The following is a 27,288-nucleotide window of genomic DNA, read 5'->3' as shown; positions in this document are numbered from 1 at the left end:
GATGCAGGGATCGGCAACAGAGTGGCATATTGCATTCAGTAACAAATCACAATTCTGCCCACGTGTGTGCATAAAAGCGTTAAAAGGGTAATATGCCACTGTAGAGAGAGGCATGACATTGGAATTGCTGTTGAATGTTATATGCATAAAATTGTTGGAGTAATAATTTGCTTATTATTGTTGATCACAACTTGAGTTTATTCAAAGCAGTCTGACAACTGGGCACTATGTGATTTACTTCCAACAGACAACTTAACTGCTCTATCATAAGCATCCACAAGTTTTTTTTTCAGCAAGACAATGCACATGAACTATAAGCTGAACATTGAATCATAGAGGCTGAACTGTTTTCATTCAAATTTGCATGTTTTGGAAAATATCTTTTGATGGCCCAATGGACCTAACATGGTCTATATATGATTTAAATGCCATCACTAGACCATTGGTCCCCTCGTGACTTAAGTCCACAAAACATTCAACATAGAAACAAGACGTGAGATATAAAGGAAGAACTAGATTTTAGATTATAATAAATTTGTTGATATTTCTGATCAGATAGGTACCAACAACAAACCTTTACTTAAATCATTCAAGTGGTACAGAAAACTACTATTTACAACTACAGTAGTAAATGCACATATTATTTACAAGAAATAGATAATGAAGATCTGTCCATAACTGATTTTAAAATATATTTTGTACAGTCATGGACTTGTAATCTTGAAGATGTTCCAACTACACCAAATTTGAAACATTATTTACAAAAAAACCCAGATCGAGTTATATAATTAGGCGTTTTTATTCTAACTTCTATAAGATAATATCCCAAAGAGATGTAAGAAAGGCATCTCAAAATAAATCAAAGAGTTATAATGTGACGGGTGTGTAGGAGAACCACCATTGTGCCTGGACTCTTTCAACTTATTAAGTTGAAATATACTTTGTTTCATTTTTCTTGTGTTCAAAAAAATATGAAAAATAAACACCTATTATTCGAGGGACTACATATTTATGTGAAAATAAATTAAGCGACCCAAACAAAAATTATATCCTAAAGGTCCACTCATACCTGTAAACACATGTAACCATGGTTTAAAGGTTCACATAGTCATTTATAATGGGTATGTGTTATAACATCTGTAGGCACCAACGTGGCGCTTAAAGTGTTAACATTATTATTTTCAGTAGAGCAACTGAGTCATCACACTGAACAATTGACCCATCAAAATATTTTCAACCTCACACATCACTTATTCTATTTTGGTTATAATAACCAAAACTACATCAGGTTGGAGTTATAATATTAAATTATGTTTTCAATACGGCCCTGTAATTATTTTGATGGTCATCATAATATCTACTGTATACATACAAAAGGCAAGTTAATAGATATGTATAAATGAAAAGTGCTAAACATTAAAGAACATGATACACATGAAAAACATTGAAGCATTAAAGATTTTTCAACTCATATGCAACTCTTCTTGATATCTATAACTCAAAATGCATAGTATCTAGGTATATTCTCATAACTTTTTTTAAAATATTCCCAAGAATGTAATCTACAGGATTTAAATGTGAACATAACAAATATTTCATTTCTTTCCAGTAGTTGCTACAATAATAAAAATCTTTAGAAACTCACAGGACCTTATTGGCAACAACAAAAAATGACAGTAATGTGTCGACTACTTTTCGATTTCACTTCAAACGGCTATAATAAAAAAAATTTGAATCAAATCTTAGTTTTCATTATTTCTACTTTTGAGATCACTTTGATCGAAAATATTTACCTGAAATTAACTCACCTTTTATGTCTAATACAGACCACAAACTGTTCCTCCCCAGTCTTGTTCACTGTAAATCTAAAGTTAGTTTCATCCTTCTGATATACTCGTCGTATCCCATTGGACGATACTAAAGGCCAATGTCTTTTCAAAAGCTGATCAGGCGCTTTGGTTTGAACCATTCAACATGATAAGATTAGGCTTGAACCACGCCCGGGTGAGTCCTGGGTACTCACAGCTGACGTGGTCTGCAGTTTCTTCCTTCTCCATGCATCAGCGGCACCCCGGATCATCCTTGATGTCTATAATGTGAAGATGGCGTCTTATATGACAGAATCTGCTTAAAAGGCCAGTCTATTGTGGAGCAGTTTTTAGGTAAGAGCGGCAGAAGGCCCATCTTTGTGTGCTTTAACTGCTCTTATGCCAGGTGTCTCTATCCAACTCCTCAGAGCCTGTCTTGTAAGCAGAGCATTGAGAAAAGTAAAAGCCACACGTTTGGCTACACCAAGAATAGGTTCTGGGCCCATTAGTGGATTTGCAAATCCCACTCTGGTGTTTGAGTCCTCTTCGTCATTGCACTTGTTACCCGAGTGATTCAATGAAGTAAAGACACATATATTTACATATTATTTATTTTCTTAAAAATTTACGTGCATGTTACAGTAGAAGGTAAGCCTAAAATTTTTCTTACTGCTTCTCCGTATTTGTTAATGGTATACTCATTTTCACCTAAAAACAAGAAAATCCTACTTTAACTATGAGAATTGATCAATGACGTAGAAAATATGTATTAGTGAATTTATTCATGACTTCACTAACAGTTTATTTTCAGTAATAAATACCGCCAATAATTCCAGAAATTTCTGTTGCATGTTAGGTAATTTGTTTATATAAAATCGATTCACTATGAACTAATATAATATGCTCAGTAATTCAATATATTTTAGTAAACGCTTTATTGATTACTGGTAAAACACTGGATCACAAAAGTTGAGGAATTATCAATAAATTCATTTTGCAAACCATTTATGGAATGCAGGACACGTAACGTGTTAATATTGTTATGAAGAAGTATACTATTTGGATCCTAGAGCCGGTATTGTTCGATTGTAGTGGAATTCTAAAATTCGGCAGAAGCGCGGCGTCTTTGATGTACGTTAGAAATACCCAGAATCAGTTTGATTTTTGTTTTATTCGTTTTTACTATAGCAGGCGGTTTATTTATATTGTTTCTTTTGAATAATTTCTACGAAGGTCTATTTATTGAGAATTTATTGCAGATATGGCACCAAAAAATTATTCCAAAGAGCAGATGAATGAAGCTCTAGAAGCTGTAGCAATAGACATACCTGCAGCCCCGGCGGCCAGGTCATACTCTGTGCTAAGAATTACCTTATATTACAAGTCAAGTGGAAAATTGTCCATAGAATGTCTTATGGGACCAACTACAGTTCTCACCCCTGAAGAAGAATATTTGGTAGAACAATATGGCTAAGGCTCATCATCCTGTTTAAAAAGATCTGTTATTAGATAGTGTACAACTTTTACTGCAAAAAAGAATAATTTCAGAAATTTTCGTCCAGGTAGAAAATGGTTCAGTTCATTTCTAAAAATGGACCGAAATTTAGGTCTAAGAGTTGCACAAAATTTAACTCTGACACGAGAAAGGGTATCAGGGTATCAGAAGAGAAAATTAGGCAATGCTTTGGGGAAATAAGAGCTTACCTTGAATTCAACGAAAAAGTGATAAGGTACTGACAAAAAAGGGCGACAAAAATATCTATATTGCTGGAACCAACAATGATGAGGAAAACCTTAGTTTCAGTGACTGCAAATGCAGCTGGAGTGGTGGCTGTCTACACATTAAGTGTCATATTGCACTCAGAAACTGTAACAACCAGAATTGAAAATTATTGGTGATAGAAAAAAATATACTTGTTCAAAGGAGACAGATATATTTGAAGCCTGAAGCCTATTCTTTTATGCCTATTTTTGTTATTACTAAGTCATTAATAATTTTATATATTCATGTAATAAAGAAAAAATAAAGTTTTTGTCAATAATTGATACTTGTAAATTAATGGAGTGTCAACAACTGAATAATAGGTATCAATTACTGGAAATACATTCAAATGCCATAAGAGAATCTAACCTTCATTCATCAGTCTATCTACTGCATTTGCATACATATCAATATTATCTATTTTATCAGAAGTCGTATTAAATAATTGTTCAATGTTGGTTTTAGATTTGCTTTTATCCCATTCATAACATTCCATATCAGCTTCTGATTTTAACTGTTCCCAAGGTTCAACATTCTACAAAAAATAAAATTATGATAATGAAATATTCATTAAAAATTCACTTACCCAAGATTCGTGGTATAGAGCAGTAATTAGGTATAATGCGTAGTCATAATTCTGCTTTCTAAGGGGACATCTGTCTGTGACTATAGTTACAGTATCACTTGCTTCATCGTACCTATCTCCAACAAGTCTTAAAAATTTATCTTTAGCTATACGATTCAATTTTAATGATTCCAATTTAAACTTCATGGTAACTATTCGAGCTAAAGGATTTCTTATAGATGGGGAGGAATAACAATAATCACTAAATGTAAACTCAAAAGGAAAATGCTTTTCACAGTTTTCATCATTGTCTAAAGCTTTTGGCCAGCTGGTGCAAAATTTCTTTAAAGCTTTACATTGTCTCTCAATAACAGGAGGTGTTAAATGAAGAAAATTGGGAATTTTCATCAACTCTGCATTTGCAAATTTATCAGGAGAAGCTCGTTTTTCTACATAACCTTGTCTAACTGGTAACGGAACTGTGGCTGGATGAAAAGATCTTGGGCCTGGCCAAACACTTCCCCAATCTTGATCTACTTTCATTTGTTTTGTTCTGAAAGCAATAAGGAGTTTAATGTTTAATTTGATATAAATGTTTACACCAACCTTGGAGGCAATACAGGCATTACTCTCTTCGGCTTTCTTTCTTGAAATGCCCCTTTAGATTTCCTTATATTAAGAACTCGAAACTCGTCTATAAACAAAATTGAGTTAATATTGCAAATCAACATATTCACTTCTATTGGACATTTAGATAGTAATCATAAATAATTAAAAATATCACACATTAGTTTGTAACAAGGTTGCTCATATTATATATTAAACTACAATTTGAGTACAGAATGCAATAACTAGGTACTTGCCCTTTGCTTCTACTGCTGTATTTGAATACCAACAGCATATTTTCTTTTCAAAGTTTGATAAATAATTTCTTTCAAGAGTTTTCATACAGTTCAGCATTTTTATTCGTCAAAATTTCTTCGTTTTTTTTCTTCAGGTTATAGCATTAACCTGTGCATTATTTTGAGCAACTAAAATGACAGTTGACTACCAATAGGGTATGTTCTGTGGTTAACTCTACAAGATATATTGGAGCTAATGGACAACAACTGAACAGGATATGTTCTGTGTGGACAAACGCCATATATTATGTAGAGAATTCTTACTAAAAAATATTTTAATATCTAATTATGATGCTGAATTATGTTGGAAATTTTGAGTATCGAGGTCGTGAGAATCTCTTATTCAACGTTTTGATTGGTTGGATGGAAATTTTTAACCATTGAATGATTTATTCATATGGAATCTACTAATAAAAATTATTGTATAGATATTTATCACTTGAAATTTGTTTTTCATTTATTTCATACAAACAGAAAGAGCTTCATATCTATTTCTTATACTCACGTCAGCGTGAGTATACTTTCACACAGATGAAGAATGTTATGAGATTTCTAGAGTGATAAATGTTCTTTTTACTATTTTTACTCTTACACAAAGGATACGCATAAATGTAGGGCGGGTTACAAATGACAACTATCGAATTATTTATTTTAAATCGTCCGGATAAGTGCACGTTTTGAAAGAATTACTTAATTTGGCTTATTTTGAATATTATTTTTATTATCTATTTGCGTGGAAGCGGTAAAAATACAAATAATAGTTTTTGGATATTAAAGTTACGGATATCTATTAAAAAAAATGTTCATCATAGAGAAAGTATAGAAGTATATTGACTGGTTTGTCTGTAATATTAACTTTGGTTTTGATATTCTGTGCTTGTAGCAAAGATCAGGAAGATTTAGTTGACACATGTCAAAATTCTGGCAAGTAGTTCGAGTTACGTGAAAAGTAAATTCCAAAAAATTATGGCAGGATTTACAAAGATAACAACAGGACTAACTGGCCTTAATGTTGCAAAGAATCCTCATCACACATTAGGAATTTTATATAGTAAGATTTTAAGAACATTACAAAAAATGCCTGAAACTGCTGCTTATAGGAAGCACACAGAAGATGTAATAAATGAAAGGTCTAGAATTTTAAAGTCTACAACTGATGTTAACACAATTGAAAAACAAATAGGTTGTGGTCAAATTGAAGAAGTTATTGTCCAAGCAGAAAATGAATTATTACTTGCCCGAAAAATGTTAAATTGGAAACCTTGGGAACCTTTATTGAAAGAAGCTCCTCCTACACAGTGGGTTTGGCCACCAGCTCAGCCTCGATCTTAATGAAATTATAACACGTTTCATAATAGTTGTTTTGTAAATGTTGAAATAAATAAAATTGGAGTATAAGATACATCTTTTTATAATACATCTTAAATCTATCTTTGTTTACTTTGTGTTAAAGAATGCAAAATATAAGCATGCCAATTGTCAAATGTGTCAATTTTTATGATGCAGCGTCACCTAGAGTACATTTTAAAAGCTTTAGACCGGAAAACGGATGCAAATTCTGAACATCGAAGAAGGTTTCCTAGCTAGATTTCCTTTGTTTTGTACAGAATATGGCTGCCATATTTAGTTTAGATGTCTCTTTTGAAAAGTGTTATAGAATTTGTCCTAAATATGCGGTAATAATTTAGCAAAACATTGCTTGATCGGTGAAAATAAACCATAAAATGTGTTAAAGTTATAGAAAAGTTCATCGATAGCATCGCAGTGTTGATTTTAGTAAAAAATGTTTCTGTTTACATCGGTTGTTGAAAACTTAAATTTCTTTTTAAGCATTCCCAGGTGAGTTTTCTATTCTTTTTTAAGTTTCGATGTTTTTTGAGGTCATTTTGGTTAGCATAATGAAATTATTTCCAATTCATTCCTAATATGTATTTTGCCGGGTAGCTATATATTTCTCTTAAAATCTCAGATCATTATAATTACTCACAAAACTCAATTTTAAAACAAAATTATTATAATAGAAATGTTTGTGCATGAAAACATAATTTTTTATTTTGACGTAAATACGCTGTATAAATATGGACACAGTTGCAATGAGCTCGTATCACAGTTTTCATTTCTTATAAGAAAGTTATAGGCTATGCGTGGGGATTTACAATTATTAATAACAAATAAAACTATAAAAAATATTGGATGATATACAAATACATAAGAAAACTGCTTTAATAATTATCAATATTGAAACTGTTACAAAGATGTCAATATTTTCCTTGATTAAAATTCTAAGTGTACTCTTTATAAAAACTTCATAAAATTATTTGATGTCTTGCAGTGATACTATGAATACGGGAATACGTGAATGTTATTCTACTAGCAAAATAAATAGATCTTTTTGATAAGTCTGTCATTTAGTCGAAGTTATGTAATTTGTTTTTCTTTGCGCAGTACCTGTCTATTTGCATAAACTAATTAAGATATGAACTATTATTGACCCCATATTTACATATAAAATAGTATATTTAGTGCATCGCGCCTACGCAATATCAATCAAGTTAGAAAAAAAACTTTCGTAAAAGATATAAGCAGCAAGTTTAAAATATTTCCTGTGTTTTGTGTTCTCCTTTTTCGGGCCCCACACGTACATATCAGACGTGAAATTAACGCATGCGCGACCTCGGGAATTGACGCCGTCGCTTTCAACCATTCATCTAAATTTGTAATAATTTTGTCTGCATTGCCATCTTATTAATTTAAACATAAATATTTTGTAAATGTTAAGGATATTTTACTTTCAATTCACAAAAAACTAATTGTATTAAACAGATAAATAAAACTTAAGATAATGTCCCATATAAGTTTGACAAGGCAGTTGTCAGTATTGTTTATCAATACATTTCGTATTTATATGTCAATTTTATATGCAAAAAATGTTTTAATTACTTTTTTTATAAACTTGAGTAGTGGTTTTTTCTTATAGCATCAACTAAATTCCCTTTTGCATGATAGAAAATTCGATACTGCTGTAAACTATTTGGCCACAAAAGTTTATAATCTTGATAGTAATTTTTTTTGATTTTTATACTTACCAGCAATAGTGCTCTTTAATTTAAAAAAAATGCAGGTGTGGTTTTCCTAACATCTTCACAAAGTTTCCCAATGTCTTGTTGTAAGACAGCTCACACCAGGAGTCTTATGTGGTATTTTTAAGATAGTTGTATGTTCTTTAAAATCTGTCAAGTGAATTTTTTTTTGACTGTATTATCATGGTCTGCTTCAGTAATACCTCACAATAAATATGATCAGCAATATTGTATTCAAAGTATTCCAAACTTATAATGAACTAACTTATTTTTGTGAAATTACAATGTTCAGTTACCATTTCACAACCCATTCCAGGGGCTTTATTTATAACTCAATTTATATTTTATTCTATTTTGTATTTATATGTGTACTACTTTTATTTTTGATTGACTGTAAATAATAATCCAAAAAATTGTAGTACAAAATTGGGTATCTATTATATTTTGCCATGATACATCTTGTCTTTTCCTAAAGTAGTATTATATTTACAATGATGGATAAAATATAAGTAAAATAAGTAAACTAAATCTTTATTTGCTCATACATATTATCTGGATTATTCAATTTGAACTCAGTATACTTCTTGTTTACAATTTTGCATGAGCTTGTTTATCAAGTTAAAAATAGGTTAGGATAAAGTTGACAGTTCTATTTTTATTTGAATTTCTCAAGCAATAGGAATATATATATATATATATATATTATATATATATATATATATATATATATATATATATATATATATATATATATATATATTTTAAAACACACCAATCTTATATATTCATATTGCTATATATATTATTTTTTATTGTAAGCAATTGTAATTATGATTATTGTATAAGTAATTATACAGCAGATTTATATTACATAGAGTACTAGACTCTTGTAAGTTTACAGAAAATGCCTTCACTTTTTAACGGATAACAATTAATTTAGTCTATTTGTAATTTTGTGATATACATGAAATTACTCCTTAAAACCTAACAGTTGAAAGAATCATGAAAGAAGTAAAACTGCATTAAAAATTGCATTTTGTTAAGTTTGTAATCTTAATATTTAAATAAGAGAAAAAATACAAATATACTTAGTTGGGAAATGAATATTTTTAGATATAATGTCAATATCTTCAAATTGTTAATAGGCTAATTAAATGTATTAAGGGTACCATTATACAATATAAATTATATAGCTCTGTTTGCAAGAAAGTTTTTAAATAACACTATTTTACGCCAAGACCTTTTGTTCTAGGAAACGGTAACCTGGATACCAACAATTCATTAAACAAGGGTGGTGGTGGGGATGCCACTCATTATAAAGTAAATTCAGTGGTTACTGAAGATAAGAAAGATGATTCAAATGCTGGTCCTCCTAGGATGACAAGTGTTTGTTTTGAATCATCAAATGTACTCACCAATCAGGTGAGTGCATCTTCAGAGACTTCAGTAGAAGACAATGTGAATCAGTCTATTACTAGTGTTACAAGTCAACCAACAATTGTTACAAATATTGTACAGCCTGTTGTACCTAACCCAGTTCAAACTATTAGTGAAAAAATAGAGCAGCCTTCACTTCCTGCAAAGAGTATAGCTAAATTAGTAGTTACAAATGCAATGCCCAGCACTGGTTCTGTACTACAAAAAGTTGTTAATCCTCCCTTAATAACAGTTTTGAATCCTTCTGGACCATTAACGGTAGTGAAGACATTGTGTGTTACATCTGGGGTGTCTAGTGCTCCACAGTTTACTTTGGTTAATTCTGCTCCTTTAAATGTTACAAATACAATTGGAAAATCAGCTACTATCACACTTCTCAATGCGCCATTGACAGTTGTCAAAGCTATGACCACACCTCAAACTACAGAAAAGAATATTTCAGAAGTGACAAACCCTACTAATAATTCAAATAATGCAGCTTCTACTCCTACAGTTATTGAAAACAGAGCACATAATGTTTTTGTCAAAAATACTTGCCCAGATTCAACAGTTATGGATATTCCACAAAGCCATAAATTATTGACAACTAATTCTTTTCCACAATCAAATGTAAGTGTGTTAAATCTTCTATTATTTTGTAAATTTCAATATATTTTTAATTATTTATATGTTTTATAATTCTCATTTATTAATTTTTTAGATTGTAGCTAATTCTGGGAGTAAAACATTAAATGGACAGAGAAACAAATTGAAGATTGTAAGCAATGTAGTTGTTCCAGGAACCTCACAGACAAATAATGTTCTAGTAAACAAATCAAATCAACAACGTTATATACCTAGACAAAAAGTTATAGGTCCAAATGGTGCAACTACAAAATATTTGAATAAATCATCTTCAAGTAATTTTGTAAAACCCAATGTAAATGCTCCTATAAAATTGTTGCCAGATAAATCACCCACCAGACTAGCGTATCCTACACATAAAAGTCAAATCAAAACGATCCCCCCCATGAATAATTATATGCAAAAACAACAGTCCAATTTGAAAATTTCTCCACAAAATAAAACTATTCCTGGTCAAGTAACTAGAACTGGTTCTGGTTTAAGGACCATTCCACCTCAAAAGACACATAAAATACCTAACAAACCAAATTATATTGGTAAACATGCAGTACAAGCTCAGAAAATGAGACAAACTCATGGTAAAGTTAAAGGGATCAAAGTTTCATCTAATGTTCCATACAATGTTCATGTGCCACCAATGCCAGAAAAACATTTAAGTGAATTAACTTTTAATCAGGCATTGACTGCACAAATTCTTGAGACTTTGAGTAATTCTAGTACAACTGGGCAAAATAGGTATGACATGATGCCTTCAAGATATGATAATGCATTTACCTGTCCAGACATTAAAGCAACCAGGTAAGTTAACTTTTATATTGAAATGACAAATATTATGTCCAATATATATATGTATATATATATATATATTTTTTTCAGTGAACCTTGCAAACCTGTAGAAGAAACAAGTAAATCTGGATTGGATGCATTGTCATTAATATGTCAAGCAGTATTATTAGATCACAACTATAATGCAACTTTACCACCTGATTCTCCAACTAGACCATCAGCGGCAGTAAATATATCATCCCAAGTTAATGGTATATCTTCCCCTTTGTACTCTCCAGGCTCATCAAAAAGTAAGTTCAGATCAATAAAAGTGATTTTTTCAGAATTCACATTGAATTTATTTTAGGACGATTACCTTCATCTAGTACTGTTACATCTCCACCACCAACTGCAAGTATGTCTAATATTCCCATGGCATCAGTTACTAATTCTTTAATGCCCATTAGAGATGATGATGCCGGTTCAGATATATCTGATGAGTCTGAAAGAAAAAATGACACTGAAGGAGAAGAAACAGATACTGCACCTGAAGCAGAAGCTGTTACCAATGAAAATTTTGAAGGATATGGGGATTATGTCACTAGATGTATATGGTAAATGTTTTTTTTTTATTTTTTCCATATACATTTCTATCCACTAACTACTTATTCAAAATATCCAAAAGTATTTTTAAATGTTATTCATTACTGCTATATTTTTGTTCACTCCAAGTTATAACCTAAATCATTATACCCTCTTTTTTTTTAAATCAATTTTTAAAATTTTATCTGTGGGCAATGCCGTTATTGATAGCAACTCCAGTGATGTAAATTGTAGTAAAGATAAATTTCTCGAGGCATTGTTTGCAATTTTCGGATAAATTTTGATCAGTCTTTTGGCATATATATATATATATATATATATATATATATATATATATATATATATATATATATATATATATATATATATATAATCAAATTATTTGAGCTTTGGTAGAATAATTTATTACAATCCAAAACTTAGTCAAATTGCTTATTATGAAGTGTATTATGTGATTTAGTATTCCAATTTCTAATTACTTTCAGTGGTTTTATCCACGATGACGGTTATATGGTAGAATGTGATAAATGTAAAGTATGGCAACATGTTCAGTGTGTTGTGAAAAACCGACAGATCCCTGATGAGTATTTATGTGAAGAGTGTGATCCCAGTAAACCAATAGACAGGCAAAAAGCGAGGGTCATTCAACAACAATGGCTACGAGATAGACAGTTAATGGATCCTAAATTGAGAAAGGATACAAAAATTAAGGAAGCATTCAAACCAAAAGAGACCGTGAGTGATTCTGATTCCTCAGATGCAGAACATGGTAATTACATTTTTTTTATATATTACAATTGAAATAATAATAATGCAAAATGAATTAATTTTCTTAGATGATTTAATAATTTTTATTGGCATAAAATAAGTATAACTTACTGTCTAATTATACTAAACTGCTGTACAAAAATTAATGAAGCTCAAATTTTCTGGTATCAAAAAGTGTTAATATATTGAAAATCGCTCTTTTGCCTAAAATCAGGGCCGTGGGTGCAAGGGCTGCATGGCCGGGCGGCACTAACACGGGGCCTCAAAAGGCAAAATGTCTCTAAAAAAAAAAATAACAGAACCCCATCATGCAAAAAAAATGTTTTTATTAATTTTCCCAAAAATGATTTTAATTTTCCCAATCTAAAATGTAAACAGTAGGTGCACCATATATACATCTCAAAATCGGCATTGAATTATCCAATTACTCCTATCTCCAATAAGATCTAGACACATTTGCTAGGTAGAGACAATTTTTACTTATCAATAGACTAGAAATTTACCTCATATCTCGCCTCACTAATCAAATTTCGACTAGGTACGCTAATAGAGCGGCATATTTTGTTCTTACACCCGGGCGGCATCTTCAATTTTATCAGATAATAATTCACAATGTAGATAAGTAGAATTTGTGAAGGAATGGATGAATTTCTTGCTATGCTCTTTGTAATTTAGGAAGAGTCGCTACTTGAACATGCATACTATAAAAAAACTTGATAAAGTAAAAATTCAATATATAGTACAGATGAAACCTCGCTGAATGAAACAGTTATTTTTAGTATGAATGCAATCTTTATGAGCTTCCCTAACTTTTGTGGAACAGTTTGTACAATGTATTATCAATGACAACAATTTTTTTTCAGTTCCCAGTAATTTTCCTCCTAAAAGTCGAGTGTTGGCTAATAGAAGAAAACTTGAAAATCATCCAAAACAGTCTGCTGCTCGACAACGAAGGGAAGTTGGTAAAGAATTAGGACAAAAAAGGCAAAAACGAAAAGAAAGGAAAATTGTTAGAAAAAAGGTAAATAGATTATTAATTTTTAGCAGTTATAATGTCATTGTTATAACTAAATGTCTATTAACGCTTTTTATGTGCGTCTAGTTGTCTCTTCCAACTAGAATAAGTATGATACCTCTTGAAAAGTGCAAATTGAAATATTACAAAATTAGAGACAGATTGTACATTATCAACTTTTTAGTTTTAGAATGAAATGGTTCAAAGCCAATATTTATTCAACAGATGATATATTTAATTTATCTATAGACTCAGTTTTAGTAACTTTTTTTACTCACTAAAAATTAATAGCTCATTTTGTTGCTGTTTTCAGGGAAGAAAATAATTACATTGTGATGGACAGGCAAATAAAGTTGTTACTCTTATACATATAATAAATACATATTCTTTTTATGGGGGGGGGGGTGGAGGGGGTGTAATTTTGTGATCTAACATAAACAACTCTGTCGCAAAATATGACAAACTTGAGTATTGCTCTCCATTAACAGTAATATTTTTTGAAATAAATTTGATATGAGCAGTACTCTTGAAATTATAGAAAATTATCTACAATCTACATTAAAACAGTTTCTCATTTCAAGATCAGATATAATTGAATAATTTTTCTGCTAGTGCAACAAAATTTGCTGTGCCTGTAGAGATTATTTGTGCTCTTTTTCCATTTACTATATATCTATCTGGTTATTCAGATTTGAATAAGAAATTACTTAGCTGCAACTAGAAAATATGTACTCCATAAAATACATTAATTACTATCTGAATAAATTATTTTCAATTTTCCAGCCAAAGCCACAGGTCAAAAATCACAGCGATGATGAAAATCAAGATAGCTGGGTAGCACATTTGCCACAACTGAGGCAGTGGATCGAAAAATATGAAGAAGCTGTGACCAATCATTATTCACCTGAATTGAGGGCTCGAATTTCCAGCATTAGAGTGAATGGTATTCACTCTGATTCAAATATTCAATTCGACTCGACGGTACATAAATGTAGGGTACACACACAACCTCTCACTGAAATAAAATATTTAGTTGCTACGGTAAATTTAGCCCCAAATACGCCGGTCGTTGAATTACGGGGTAAATACATGTTATCGACACAACACCGAAACTCTGGTGGATCTTTAACTACGAGACAGCACTCGCAGAGACCCGGACCTTTTCTGTTTTTTTATCGGTTGCACAAGGACAATACTGAGGTATGTGTTGATACAAGGACGTATGGCAATAGCGCTCGGTTTATTAGGCGTTCTTGCAAACCAAATGCTGAGTTACGGCATTGTATCGAAAAAGGTGTTTTACATATATACGTAGTGTCTACGATGTCTGTCGATAAAAACTGTGAGTTGACAATCAAACATGAATCTCATGATTTGGCAGCAGTGGGGACAACAAGTATTGCTTGTGCTTGTGGAAATCCACTAGAATGTTCTGTTAATAACTCATCTGTAAAGAAGAATGGAGAAACTCAAGAAGTGTAAGTAAAAGTTTCTTGATTATAAATTTGTTTCCACTATCTATAATTTCTTTTTATGTTAATGCTATTTAATAATTGATAGTGTCAACATATCAAATATTAATAAACTACTACTTTTTTATCTTTGATATTTTTATAAAACTATGGTATCCCATTCGTGTTTTTATGGCGTTTATTTACAGAAATCAAGTTATATTGAAATACTAATTATAATTTTGACGTTTTTCCAAATTTCCTCTACTATGTTAACTCTTCTGTCATATGCTGCTTTTATGGAGGCTTCTAATACTCGTACATTTTTTAGAACAGTTCCAGAACATTTTAGAACAATTCAAAATGCTCAGATTTTCAACTTCAACACTATCTTCTCCAGGCTTGCATGTACTGTAACTTCAATTCACTACTGAATGGGACTTTGCAGTTGTCTGAACTGAAAACTTCTTTAGACACATTTTGAACTCTGGCCTCCAACTTTCTCTTCTTTTCTGAGCTCTGCCATTAACAAGTCACTCGATTTCTTGACTAGCATCCTTTCTTCTTGAAAATAACGCCACATTGGGGGGTTATAAATCTAATTAAGATATGACTAAGATACCTTCTCTTCTTTGTTAAACTTTGGTAAGAACTAAATTTTAAGTTACTCTCTTATGAGAAACATTTTGTTTATGGAAACATTTTTATATATTTTAGTCCTGTAAGAAAAAGAAGAGGACGAAGAATTGTTTCTGCCAGTCTTCCAGAACCTGATCCACCTAAACCTTTGAAGGAAGAACCACCTCCAATTGCGTCTCCGCCGCCGGCACCACTTTCACCTGTCAAACAGGAAAAACGAGAAGTCAAAGAAGAAGTCCCTGAAGTTAAGATCGAAGTAGAAGTAAGAAATACACTTATTTTAATCTTATCATAATTTAGTATGTCCGGCTTTCAATTGTATGTGATTATTACTTTTTAGGAACTGCCAGTTGTAAAAGATGAACCAAAGGTTGAAGTTAAAGTTGAGGTGGAAGTAAAAGAACATTTTGATAAGAAGGATGTGATCATTGAAGAGGAATCAGAGGATCCTGAAAGTATGGAAAAAACACAAGAAGAAGAGATTAAGAGTCCTTCTCCCACGCCTGTATCAACCAGAAGGTCGTCTCATAAATCTGACAAAGAGGAAGACAAATGCTCCTCTCCAAAAGAAGATAAAAAAGAAAAATGCAAAAAATTGAGTAGGGAAGAGCGTAAGTTGGAAGCTATCTTGAAAGCAATAGAAAAGGTTTGTATGTTACATAGTTTGGATGAATCATATGTTGAGAGTATATAATAATAATTGTTCAAATAGATGGAAAAAGCAGAGTCTAGGAAACAAGAACATCAGGCAAAACAAGCTCATCGACGAGAATCAGAACCCAATCCAGAAAAAAAGGAAGAAGAAAAACAAGAACCAAAACTGAAAAGGCGAAGAAGGAAAGGACGAGCTAGAACAATTAGTCAGTCAGCATCTAGAAGAAATAGGCTAAATTCAACTGATTCTTATATGACGACTTCGGGGGATGAAAACCTGTTATCACCCACAGATGGTCAACCACCAGTTAAGCCAATTTCTAAAGATAGTGAAGGAACAGATAATAGAGCAGTTGGACTTTTGCTAGCTCTATCTAATGGAGATAATGACAACAAAGAACAAAAATCTCCAGCAAGAGATATTGATTCAAATTCAAATTCCATGCATTCTTCCCCAGAAACTCCACTATCATCAGCTTGTCTGTTGGTTCAAGCAGCAGTAGAACCACTGGAACAAGGTTTCAAATTTCCTAAGACTAAGAAGGGCTTGATGAATGAATGGTTCGTAATTTTTATCTAATTTTATATGCTGTCTTAATAATAACTTTATATTTTTAAGGTTGAACAAGGTTCCCGAGCCAGTTCAGACTGCTAGTGCCATTTCTCCAACATCCCTGGCATCCCAAGCAAATAGTATAGATGTTGAATCTGCAAGTGGTGTCTATGGAACATCAAAAAATTTGATATCTTTTTGTGATAACAATATACAACCACGAGGTAGTGCAAAGAAACGATGGCTAAGGCAAGCCATTAGTGAAGACCATTCTTGTGATAGCGCATCAGGTAGACCAGGTACTATATTTATTATTTGATATCTTAGTATTGCTGTTAGAACTATAGTTATTGAGTAAATAAATCGATCAATTTATCCTTTAGATTCCCCTCCAATCAGTGATATGGTAGCTCCTCCCAAAAAAAGAAGATTACCACGGGAATCGATATCAACAGACAATTCGCCTCCTACTACACCTACAGGATCTGCGCCAGTTTCTATTAGTGTAAGTTTTTTTTAGTTATTCACATTTAATGGTTTATCATTATCATCTAAATCTTAATTCTTACATATATATTTTCTTTATGTAAATGTATTGTGTTTTATTCCTTATTTTTTAAGATGCCTTTGTTTCTTTTTTGTGCACAAATTCTCCATCACACATTATTCTCACATTTACACATCAGTCTCACCAAAGTAAATTTCTTTGGTATTGCAATTCAAATTATAGTATCAATAGTTGGTCTAACGGGATTTCCTTTCAATTAGTATATTAAAAATTTATCCAAATTTAGAGCTCACATTAAATTTAAACTACGTTTTCTTCTGTAATTTAGCCTTTGCCTTCTTAATTACACAATTAAGTATAATATAGTGTCCTTGAGTGTTTTAAAATATTTTGGAATTATTGTGAAGAACTTACAAGATGGGCTCTGTAAAAGAAACATAGAATGTAATCGCTGATTTCTGTAAATTCTTCTTCTCTTTTTCTTTTACAATTTCTAGTGTTGGTTAAGGATTCTACTTCCTCTTACACCGATTTCTTTCTTTATGATGGTGTTTCCTTCCACTTCATATCATCAGATTATTTAAATTGCAAGTAAGCGATTTTGCTATGGTTGGAAAAGTTCACCAGTTTTAAGTATTAAATTGCAAATAGAATTTCTTGAAAGACCTTAAAAATTTACACCTATCTTGGCAGTACAGAGTAATTAAGATGTGGAAAAGTTGTTCAGCTTTGGTCACCTAGCACTTGGCCAGTACAATCACCATATTCGCATGATGTATTTCTGATTTTCATTTCTAGCTCCTATCTCTTCAAGACTTCAATGCTTTAAAAAAAATTTTATTCTACAAAGTTGATATCAATCTATTAAGTTAAATACTATTGAACGGCTTTAGATTAGAATAAAATGTACAAATACAAAAAAATCTTTGAATGGAAATACATTCTTTCGAATTTTACTAAGTTTAAATCGTGATAATTGAAAGTAGATATATGAATATCTTAAAATATAGACCACAAATAATCAGTCAGCTTTATTTTGATCAAAATGGAATATTTTCAGTTATTGATTTCAACACTAAAAAATATATATTTAAAAAAGGGTTTATATATTATATAATTATATATAATTTTTTATCCGAGAATTTTTAAACTAGAAAGAAAAATTATCTGCTGAAGGTAGTAGTATTGAAAAGAATTTATAAACTTTCACTTCTTGCCTACTATGCATTGATTCTATAAATTCTCTCTTGGTTTGATAAATGGTTTGAGTTGGAAATGGATAAGTCGAACAAGTGATTGATATATTCTGTACAGTCCAGGAAGACTGTGTAACAAGGCTGTATAGTCCATTCATCTATTCACTTGGCTTCTGCACGCAGCTATTGAAGATTCTGGGTGCCCTCAGAGATCTTAACTGTTATGTGTTTGAACATTGTAGAGTATCTGATTGGCTATAAAGGCAATGCACAGCAGGAGAGAAGTCAAAATTCATAGATGAGAATTTAGAATAAAGTTCAAAAGATTTAAGTAGATAGTTATAAAGCTCGATTCTGAGTTATAATAAATGATGACACGATCCGCCCAAGAGCTTTATAATATTTTATGTGATGATATGGAAGGAGATATAAGCAGGCAGTAAGATAAAAAAATCAAAATTATATACGAATAGATGGTATCAATAAATTAGTAGCATGAAGAAAACGAATTCATAATTGAGCTGCTGAAATTGTAATAGGAAAGACGACTTATAAAGTCAAGGGCTCACCCTGAATTATTATTCGGTTCATTTACAGTAACTGTAAAGATAATTTCAAACATCCACATTAAAATAGTTTATTAAAAATTTTAACTATGGAAATAAAATCTGTAAAATGAACTTCACTTTTAAATGTTCTTTTTAGAATATGGATAAAGAAGTGAAAACTCCAGAAGGTTGTGTAGAAATCGTTTACACTGGAGCAGATAGTGATAGTCCAACTCAAGCAATGGAATCGGATGCTGTATTAAAAGAACGGGCAGCTGTAATGAAACAAGAATTTAGTAAACCTCTATTTTCTACTTCATTAGATCTTCCAAGATCAGAATTTGGATCGTTGAGTTCCTTGGATCCAAGGTTGTCTCGTGAGAATCGATTTCTACCCAACACTGATCTCGTAGGTACTGTTGAAAAAACTTTGAGTATACTTGGATTAGAAAACACAGAAAAGTGTAGACCAGATCCAGTGTTACCCAAACGAAAGGTGAAGGTAAGTCAATGCAATACAGTGTACCAGCTAAAAATTGATTGTCAAAATCATCTTATGTCATAATTAGTTAAATGAGAATAATTTTTTGTTGAAATACAAATCAAATATTGTAAAAGAAAATAAGAATCCTTAACACTTTTTCTAAATTTATCTCTTAAAAATATTTTAACAATAAAGTGTAATTTCACTTATATGGACATAAATGACTGTTTTGAGAAATCATAATACAACAGAACTGGATTATTTGAAGCTGGTTGTCATATTATCACATTTATAACTTGTTTTGGTTATATATATGAATGTATAAGTTCTCCTCCATTATTGACTGGGAAACCTGTTTCAATCAGTTTTCAGTTAGATTCCTATAACATCAAACTACTTTATCTCTTTTCCTGTATAGTCAAACTCACTTTGAAAAGCTGTCCAAATCTTATTTGTTCATATTTTAACATAACAATATAATTTTAATAATAACTGAAAGAATATGATACACATTCTGTCATATTCAGACAAATGTAAATTTTTTTTCTTGTGCTTCTCATCAGAGCTGTTTAACATTGCTTTGCAGTTCCTCAGTTCTACGAATTTCAGTATTGGTACTGTAAGATGTAATATCCTCGCTATTAGTTTCTTGTTGTTATTATTTTTGAAGTATGCTTTGATGGTGAGGTAATCCCATAGTGAGAAGATGTAACTTGAATCTGCTCAGAGCTATATATTGACTGGATCTACCGATGTAAAACTTTTTGGATAGATGCTTCCCATAAAAATACTACTCAAGCGTTTATTTTTTAATTTCCTCTTTTTTACAAATTTCTTCCTGTGTAGCTTTGTAGATAGCTTATTAGTGTTTGCTTTGGGAATCCACTATGTTTGTACAAGGAATTTTTTTTATGAAGTAAAGTTTTCCAGGTTGTAATGATATATAATAAACTCAATAAACTTTTTTTAGCTCTCCATTACAGAATATAGACAAAGAAAAAAATTGAATGTCGAAGAGAAATCTGAAGAGCAGGAGGTAGTTAGTACTGAAGAAAACAATTCTTCGGAATCATTTAAAGTCGTTCCAAGACTAAGATCTGCTAGTGCAAGCAGTAGTACTTCTCTGACTTCAAGTGATGATGATATATCAACTTCAGATATTGTTGTTAAAGGTGAGAATAAAACTTCTATTGTGAAATTTTTATTTCATTAAATTTGTTGTTCTAGCTCCAGTGTTTAATTCTGAACCGACTGAACTTGAACTTCAGAGAGAAACTTCCAGTTTGAGATTGAAAAAAGCGTTCGGATTGTCCGTCGACTTAGAACCACCTCCCAGTAAGTAATTATTGATTGTTTATTTTCTCATTGTAAATTAACACAAGGAGTACTCTATAATTAACTAGATACTTTACTGCTTTGTTTGTTTATGATTAATTTTGGATTATGTACAAAATGATCTTTTTGAAAAATTATACAATACTCCTTAAAAATAGAGAAAATAAGTGAAAATTGAGTGTATTATAGAAGTGCTTCAGTTTGAAATTGCACATTGATGAACTGAATTTTCAATTTTCATTTTCTGCTTTTCAATTTATTAGGCCAACTTATTCCTTCGTGTATTCCCATGGATTCTAATACATGTTTCAATAGTCTATTTTGTGGCATCCTTTGTATGTATGTATTCAGTATGTATTTTTTTTATTATTAATCGATTATCCGTCTGATTTATTAATTTCATTACCATATGCATACCTTATTTATAATGGGACATCTGTGTAATTGCTAAATAAGTAATACCTGTACTGATTTGATACCACTGACTGTAGTCTCGGTCCAGATGATGCCCAGCAAATGTTATTGTGCTATTCACCACCCAAAATATTGGAGAAACGAAGTAAACGTAACAAACCTTTATCTTAGCGCCTCGAGTCGCCAAAAGTTGGTCCTGATTTGCGTCAGTTACACGCCCAAGGTACGGATCCGATTTTCTTTTCGTGAAGCCTTCTCGAATCAGCACAATAGCTGCAAGACATTCTTTTATGGTTTTGGAGAACATTTGGAGTTCATTTTAAAATTTCAATCAAACTGGGTCATTAATTTTAAAATGAACTATTTCGTACATTTAGCTCAATTTTATCAATATATATCAGTAATGAGTATTGATAAGTCCTGATTATAAAAATTCATTTTAATTACTGAATCAAAATTAATTTTATAAATATAGAGCAAATATGCTACCACAACTTATTTCATAGATTTTTTAATAATACATTTATTTTCTTTATTTGTGAAAAACACCATAACAGAATATTTTTTTCCTAGCTAATAAACAAGCTGAATATAAAAAAAGATATTCTTCATATGTGTGATAATACAATTTTTAATGCAGCTTTGAACCTTAAAGCCATACTGAATTTGGACTTGGAACCAAAAGTGAAACCAGTACATAATCAACAAATTCCTTTAGAAGAAAGTTCAGAGGTGACAGTTGAAACTGTAGTATCAGATGTAAAAGTTCCTATTTCACCAGATATACCAGCACTTCCTGAAAGTCCGATTCCAATAGCAAATCCTCCAGCTCCTGATGTTTCTTCTAATACAGAAGAATTAATGGAAACGGACGAAATTTCTGTAACTGATCCTGAACCTTTAAATACAACGGATGAAAAGGAAAGTGATAGTAAAGAAACAGCTCCCCTGAATATGTTTTATACGCCCGATGAAGAAGATGTAGTGGAAACCAGTGCAAAGGAAGAACCTTTAGTGACTTTTGAAGAAACTGAAAGTGTCAGTTATGTTCCTCCTTTTAATAACCCAGTGTATCCAAATAGTAGTTTTGCCACATTCTCTTCATCAATTGGTAAGTAAAATATGTAATTTTTTCATTTTCATTTCATTATTTTTCAGTAACTAAAACTAGAGCTTCAGAGCTCTAATAACTAAGGACAAGTTCCTCTTTTACCATATCATAGGTCCCTTGGCCAATTTGTTTTTATTCTTCCAATTTGAAATCTAAAACTAAATGTAGTAATGTATATTCATGGTTAATGCACTGCTTATAGAGTTTCCTATGCTGTTCTGTTATGATCTGGTCACTTTCAGATCTTCATGAAGACAGACTCAACAAATAGTTTGTGCTGCATCTATTATGTGAAATATTTAGTTTAGTTAGAGATACTAGCTGACACAACTCTAGAGCTCTATGCCATTCATCAAAATGAGTTTGGTTTAAGTTTTAAAGAGTGGGAGCTTATATTCAATTGTTGATTTGAATAATCATATAAGTTGATTTGTTCAAATCATCAATTATATGATCTTTCCAACTCATTATGAGTCTTGTGCATACCATAATATTTCCCGTTTCTAGCTTTTGATATGGAGATAAACAGTCGTTAAAAACACATATTAGTGGTCCTTTGTTATTTCTTCTATAGTATGCACTTTTTATTGTATGTTGAAAGTTCCTTTCTTAATCCAAACTGATGAAACATCTAACCTTAGAGTTAATAATTATAGGACTGTTATAGCATTTGGAAGAAACTAATTGGTCAATATGAAAGAATAATTTTTGATTTTTTACTTCATTTGAGAGCGTTAACGAGTTTTAACAATGGCCAGAGTAGGGAGATGTACTATATGATAATAGCTTCATTCATAATAGATAATTTGGACACATTCTGAATGTATTCTGAATATCTTTTGGACGTGTTAAATGCATATGTTTTGTTCAAAATATGCTCTGAACATACATTCCTCCACGAACGATTTATGAACAATTAAAATTATAATTTGAATTCAAAACTAGCTAGGAGAATAAAAGTTTATATAATTAACTGGCAGAATGTTTATTCTTGAAATTTGTAAGAATAAAGTCAACTACCACAACTTTTAAATACAATTATGTAGAAAACCATATAAGTTAGAGGATATTTCGTAAATATCACAAAAAAGATGAATGCACATGCGTCAGATTAAAAATACTCAACTATGTCCGAGGATACATTGGACGTATTTAGAACACGTTCGGAATTTAAAATCTGTTTTATTAGCACCGCGAATGCACAATTTCAAACTGCGCACGGGTCTGGTGACAGAACATGTTCAGGATATCTACCACGAACAAAGCTATTATCAACTGTGACCAATGACTTCTCTGACATGTTTGGGATTATTATGGGAATGTTTCTAAAATTTGAGCAATTAATTTAATTTTGAACTTTGTAGAGAGTTATTTGATTATTGTTTCTTTATTATACAATATGATTCAAAAAGAAACAGACGCTTCGGCTGGTACCAAATACACATTATTGCTAGGATTCTGGATGACTGTCTTACAGATAGAAATATTTGTAATTTAAGGATACAGGGAAATAGACCTAGATAAAAACTATCAGAAATATGGCATGTGATGTGAAAGAAGCATAAATAGCTCAGAACGTATAGGAAAATGTTCCAATAAAAAAAATTTCGTAATGAGAAAACCCAAAGGAAAATAATCATAGGCTAAATGACTTCAAGTTCCTTTGGAACTTTGCTACCACTAGATCCTAAAAGTATTTGGATCTCAGTAAAACACAGCCACATATTCTCACTAGCTTACTTAAAGGGCAGTGCCACCTCGGGGATCTGATCTGATGGGGTTAGGTCTTTTAGAAACTGATGAGTGTAGAACCTGTGAGGAATTGTTATGCAAAAAATCTTGCAGACCCGAAACCTGTGGGAGAGATGGTCTAATCTTTTTGAAACCAGTCCAGACACTGAATTTCATTAAAATTCTGAAAATGAAAGCCAGCTGTAGATAATTCAAAGCATTTGTTAGGGAGATAGAATAAATTTTGAATTTGCAGTGTATAATAAATAGATGGTAGCTATGTATCATATTGTTTATAAAATAGACCACATTTTGATTAATGTTCAGATTTTTATAAGAGATAATTTATTTATAGATGATGATGCTCGATATGAAGGAAGAAATCCATCGCCACCTCCAAATTTAGATGAATTGGCCCAATCGTGAAAATTTAAGTAATAAATTGTAGTGTGCAATTTTCAAATATACATTGTTTGTATTTATTTTAAGTAAGCTAGTGTATAAAACATGTTTATTTTTTTTGGAAATATATTTTTTTCGGTGCATATTGCCCCAATTTTCTACAACTTGATTATAAGTTATTTTTATTTTTTACTAATTTGTAAAGTTTATTGTTGATTTAGTTTTTTTACAACTGGATTTGTAAAGTTTATGTGACATTTTGTAGATATAGCAAAGCAAAAGTTATGTACACTTTGTATATAAATATTTTTATCAGATAGCAAAAATTAGAAAATCGTTGATTTTTGAATGCATACTGTATGCAACATTGATTTACATGCGCTCACAGAAATCTCATTGTATATATTATATTAAAGAAAGTTTTGATCAACTCAATACTCGAAAAAATGTAAATCAATGATGCAAAATTTGTAAAAGTACAAAATTATTTAGGTCGCGATCTCCAATTTTAAAATTAAGAGTTTTTTATTATTTTTATAGAATAAAACCACCGATTGGGTTATTAGGTTAATAGTGATGTTATACTGTAGCTGTTCATTATATATATATGTAAGTTTCCTCTTAGAAGTTTATGCATTTTTGTTCAATTCAGGCAACAGGAACAATTATTCATCATTTAAAAATAAATTGTTCATATAAGTTGTCATATTAGACTCAGTCCTTCTACCATTTTTTTTGTGATCTAAATAATTATGAGTGTTTTAAGTGGCGAACAAACACTTTTACCAAATACCGAATGCAACTTTATACAAAAAAATTAAAAATTTATCAACACTAGTCATTCTTGAAAAATTTAATTTTTCATGGCCATTAGATGGTGCTAAACTGATATTTAACAATAAAAAATGTATTGTTTAGAAAATGTTGAAAGATGATTTTAATAAATGTTATTGGAAGTATAAGAGAGAGATATATTTGAAATATTAATCAACATTAAACAAATCATTTGAATGTCAAATACTTCACAGATTTCTACATTTCATTGTATACAATCACATTTATTGTTCTTTAACCCATTTTACTTCTGAAGACAGAAAAGAGAATGTGCCATTTACACCAAGAGGCCTACAGGAATTGTTTAAACAGTAGTTTGCATCAGCATTGTCAATAAAATTCAGAATTCAGCATCACTTGTTTTTTACATAAACACAGTTCATTTTCTATAGAATTTTTTTAGAAAAATAATTACACCTCTCATTGACGATGTGTTGAGTGATTTCTCAATAATTTTTCTTATCGATTAATTATTTTTTATTAAATAAGAATAGGCATGAAGGGTTGTGGAAGAAGGGCCGAATCGTTGGGGTTACTATCTTGACTACTACTAGAAAATTGTGGTTAATAAAGAACGCGAGAACTTTGAGAAAATAAAAAGTAGAAAGTATTGGAATGTAATAAAATGTAATAAATAAGTTGGAATTTTGGGAACCGTTGGTGATATTCATACTGAACATACTATTTACATTACCACTACACCAACACTCACAATTACACTGTCTGACGCGCGTTTCGATAACCAAGTTAAACCGTTTAACTTGTCTCTGAAGACAATAACTTGCTTATAGAAACGCGCATCAGACAATGTACTGTGGTTTAGTGGTAGTGTTAACAGTAAACAGTTGAAAATATTGCACGTATCGATTTAGAAGTTATTTCCAATATGTAGTTTAAAATGATCTTCCTGTTGCTTGGAATATTTACACAGATACTCTGTGGCTATAAAGCAGCAGTAGTTAAAGATTGCATTTCTATTTGTATGTAACAATACAAACTAGTAATACAATTAAGAAAGGTAGTTTTTAGTTACTCTTAATTGGTATATGGTGGAGTTGTATTTGGAACTCAATACTAATCTCTTTTCTAAGTTCTTATACTTTATTGAAATAGTTTTTTTTTGATCTGATGTTTTTATATCATAGTAAAATTTATAAAAATTCGTTATTGTATATACTATTGTTATTTATTCAAATTAGGTGCTTAATAAAGTGCCATATTTGTAGTAATAATTATTGCTAGAACTTAAGTTGGACATATTTTGGATTGTAAAATTTCTAAATAAAATATTTCATGTATCAAGTACAACAAATATGAAAGACTATCAATAGCTCAAAGTTTCTTAATACAGTTAATAAACCAGTTTTTTTTTATATCTGAATAATAGAATCAAAAGTTAGATAGTTGGCAGAAAGTTGGCATTTATTATATAAGTAAAAAATAAAGAATCTGTGGATATACATAAATAAAACTTCTTTTAATAGAGTGTTGGTTTGAAAAATACTTGTTCAAAATTGTCAACCTTTTTTTAGTAGGCTAAGATCTAGTTGCTGATAAAATTTATTTTATTCAAATAAATATCAATTGAAACTTATTCTATCGTGAAAAGGTCTTCCATTTCTTAAAGTTGATATTCTGATGTATGTATGTATCGAGAGAATGTGGATAGAGGTTTCGTTTCTGTGCAACAAAATCAGCACGTTCCATTATTTGCTAAGTGTATAATCTTGAGATATTTGTTTAGGCAACAGCTTCCCGATAGGACTCCTGTTAGTATTCTTAGGTTGTTCTTACTTAGTTTGATAGTTTCAGCAGATCTTCTCTGGTTATAGTTTCCCAGAAGAGTCTTTGCCTGTCTCTGTCTCTATAGGTTGTCACTATAAATGGTTTTGCTCCTATTTACCTTCTTTTCCGGTGCATTTTCCATTGTTCTCTAGATGATACCACAGAAGGGTTCGAGTCCCATGAAGGGTTTGGCTGCCCTCGCTCTAGCGAGCTTATCACCTAGTTCATTTCCCTTTGCTCCGGTGTGTTTTGGAATCCATTGTAGGTAACTTTATTTTTCTTGTCTAGCTCCTTTAATTTTTCTAGGAATTTAT

At 31.1% G+C, this 27,288-nt stretch overlaps 3 protein-coding genes across 4 annotated transcripts; 2 read left to right on the top strand and 1 right to left on the bottom strand.

Annotated features, from left to right (window-relative positions):
- Window positions 1-2,403: 2,403 nt before the first annotated feature.
- Window positions 2,404-5,242, bottom strand: LOC130897811 (28S ribosomal protein S35, mitochondrial). Its single transcript, XM_057806726.1, has 5 exons — window positions 4,999-5,242; window positions 4,742-4,829; window positions 4,157-4,688; window positions 3,940-4,105; window positions 2,404-2,516 (listed from the first exon to the last, which is right to left on the bottom strand). Exons 1-5 carry the CDS (start codon window positions 5,093-5,095, stop codon window positions 2,434-2,436), a joined length of 966 nt encoding a protein of 321 aa, XP_057662709.1. The 5' UTR covers window positions 5,096-5,242; the 3' UTR covers window positions 2,404-2,433.
- A 761-nt stretch (window positions 5,243-6,003) lies between these two features.
- On the top strand, window positions 6,004-6,435 carry LOC130898293 (NADH dehydrogenase [ubiquinone] 1 alpha subcomplex subunit 5). Its single transcript, XM_057807489.1, has one exon. It carries the CDS (start codon window positions 6,004-6,006, stop codon window positions 6,367-6,369), a length of 366 nt encoding a protein of 121 aa, XP_057663472.1. The 3' UTR covers window positions 6,370-6,435.
- A 70-nt stretch (window positions 6,436-6,505) lies between these two features.
- Window positions 6,506-25,815, top strand: LOC130898292 (uncharacterized). 2 transcript variants are annotated; one of them, XM_057807487.1, is made up of 18 exons: window positions 6,506-6,876; window positions 9,370-10,163; window positions 10,255-10,976; window positions 11,055-11,254; window positions 11,311-11,557; window positions 12,032-12,315; window positions 13,178-13,335; window positions 14,113-14,807; window positions 15,498-15,681; window positions 15,760-16,065; window positions 16,132-16,634; window positions 16,693-16,925; window positions 17,010-17,131; window positions 19,036-19,380; window positions 20,333-20,534; window positions 20,590-20,697; window positions 21,752-22,222; window positions 24,309-25,815. In XM_057807487.1, exons 2-18 carry the CDS (start codon window positions 9,495-9,497, stop codon window positions 24,377-24,379), a joined length of 5,520 nt encoding a protein of 1,839 aa, XP_057663470.1. In that variant the 5' UTR covers window positions 6,506-6,876; window positions 9,370-9,494; the 3' UTR covers window positions 24,380-25,815. The 2 variants fall into 2 exon arrangements, with proteins under 2 accessions (XP_057663470.1, XP_057663471.1); XM_057807488.1 differs by having other exon boundaries at window positions 6,603-6,876; window positions 21,767-22,222.
- Window positions 25,816-27,288: the final 1,473 nt, after the last annotated feature.

This window comes from Diorhabda carinulata, chromosome 9 (genome assembly GCF_026250575.1).
Source record: "Diorhabda carinulata isolate Delta chromosome 9, icDioCari1.1, whole genome shotgun sequence".
NCBI classification, from domain to species: domain Eukaryota; kingdom Metazoa; phylum Arthropoda; class Insecta; order Coleoptera; family Chrysomelidae; genus Diorhabda; species Diorhabda carinulata.
This window is presented reverse-complemented; position numbering and strand designations above follow the sequence as displayed.

Bases quoted from the DNA above. Each gene is read 5' to 3' on its own strand.
- LOC130897811 (XM_057806726.1), bottom strand. From the start codon at position 5,095: ATGCTGAACTGTATGAAAACTCTTGAAAGAAATTATTTATCAAACTTT. The intron at 4,689-4,741 runs GTTGGTGTAAAC...TATTGCTTTCAG, and splicing joins ATGCCTGTATTGCCTCCAAG to AACAAAACAAATGAAAGTAG. The intron at 2,517-3,939 runs GTTAGATTCTCT...TCTTGTTTTTAG, and splicing joins AGATAGACTGATGAATGAAG to GTGAAAATGAGTATACCATT.
- LOC130898293 (XM_057807489.1), top strand. From the start codon at position 6,004: ATGGCAGGATTTACAAAGATAACAACAGGACTAACTGGCCTTAATGTT.
- LOC130898292 (XM_057807487.1), top strand. From the start codon at position 9,495: ATGACAAGTGTTTGTTTTGAATCATCAAATGTACTCACCAATCAGGTG. The intron at 16,635-16,692 runs GTTCGTAATTTT...TATATTTTTAAG, and splicing joins AAGGGCTTGATGAATGAATG to GTTGAACAAGGTTCCCGAGC. The intron at 17,132-19,035 runs GTAAGTTTTTTT...TGTTCTTTTTAG, and splicing joins CTGCGCCAGTTTCTATTAGT to AATATGGATAAAGAAGTGAA.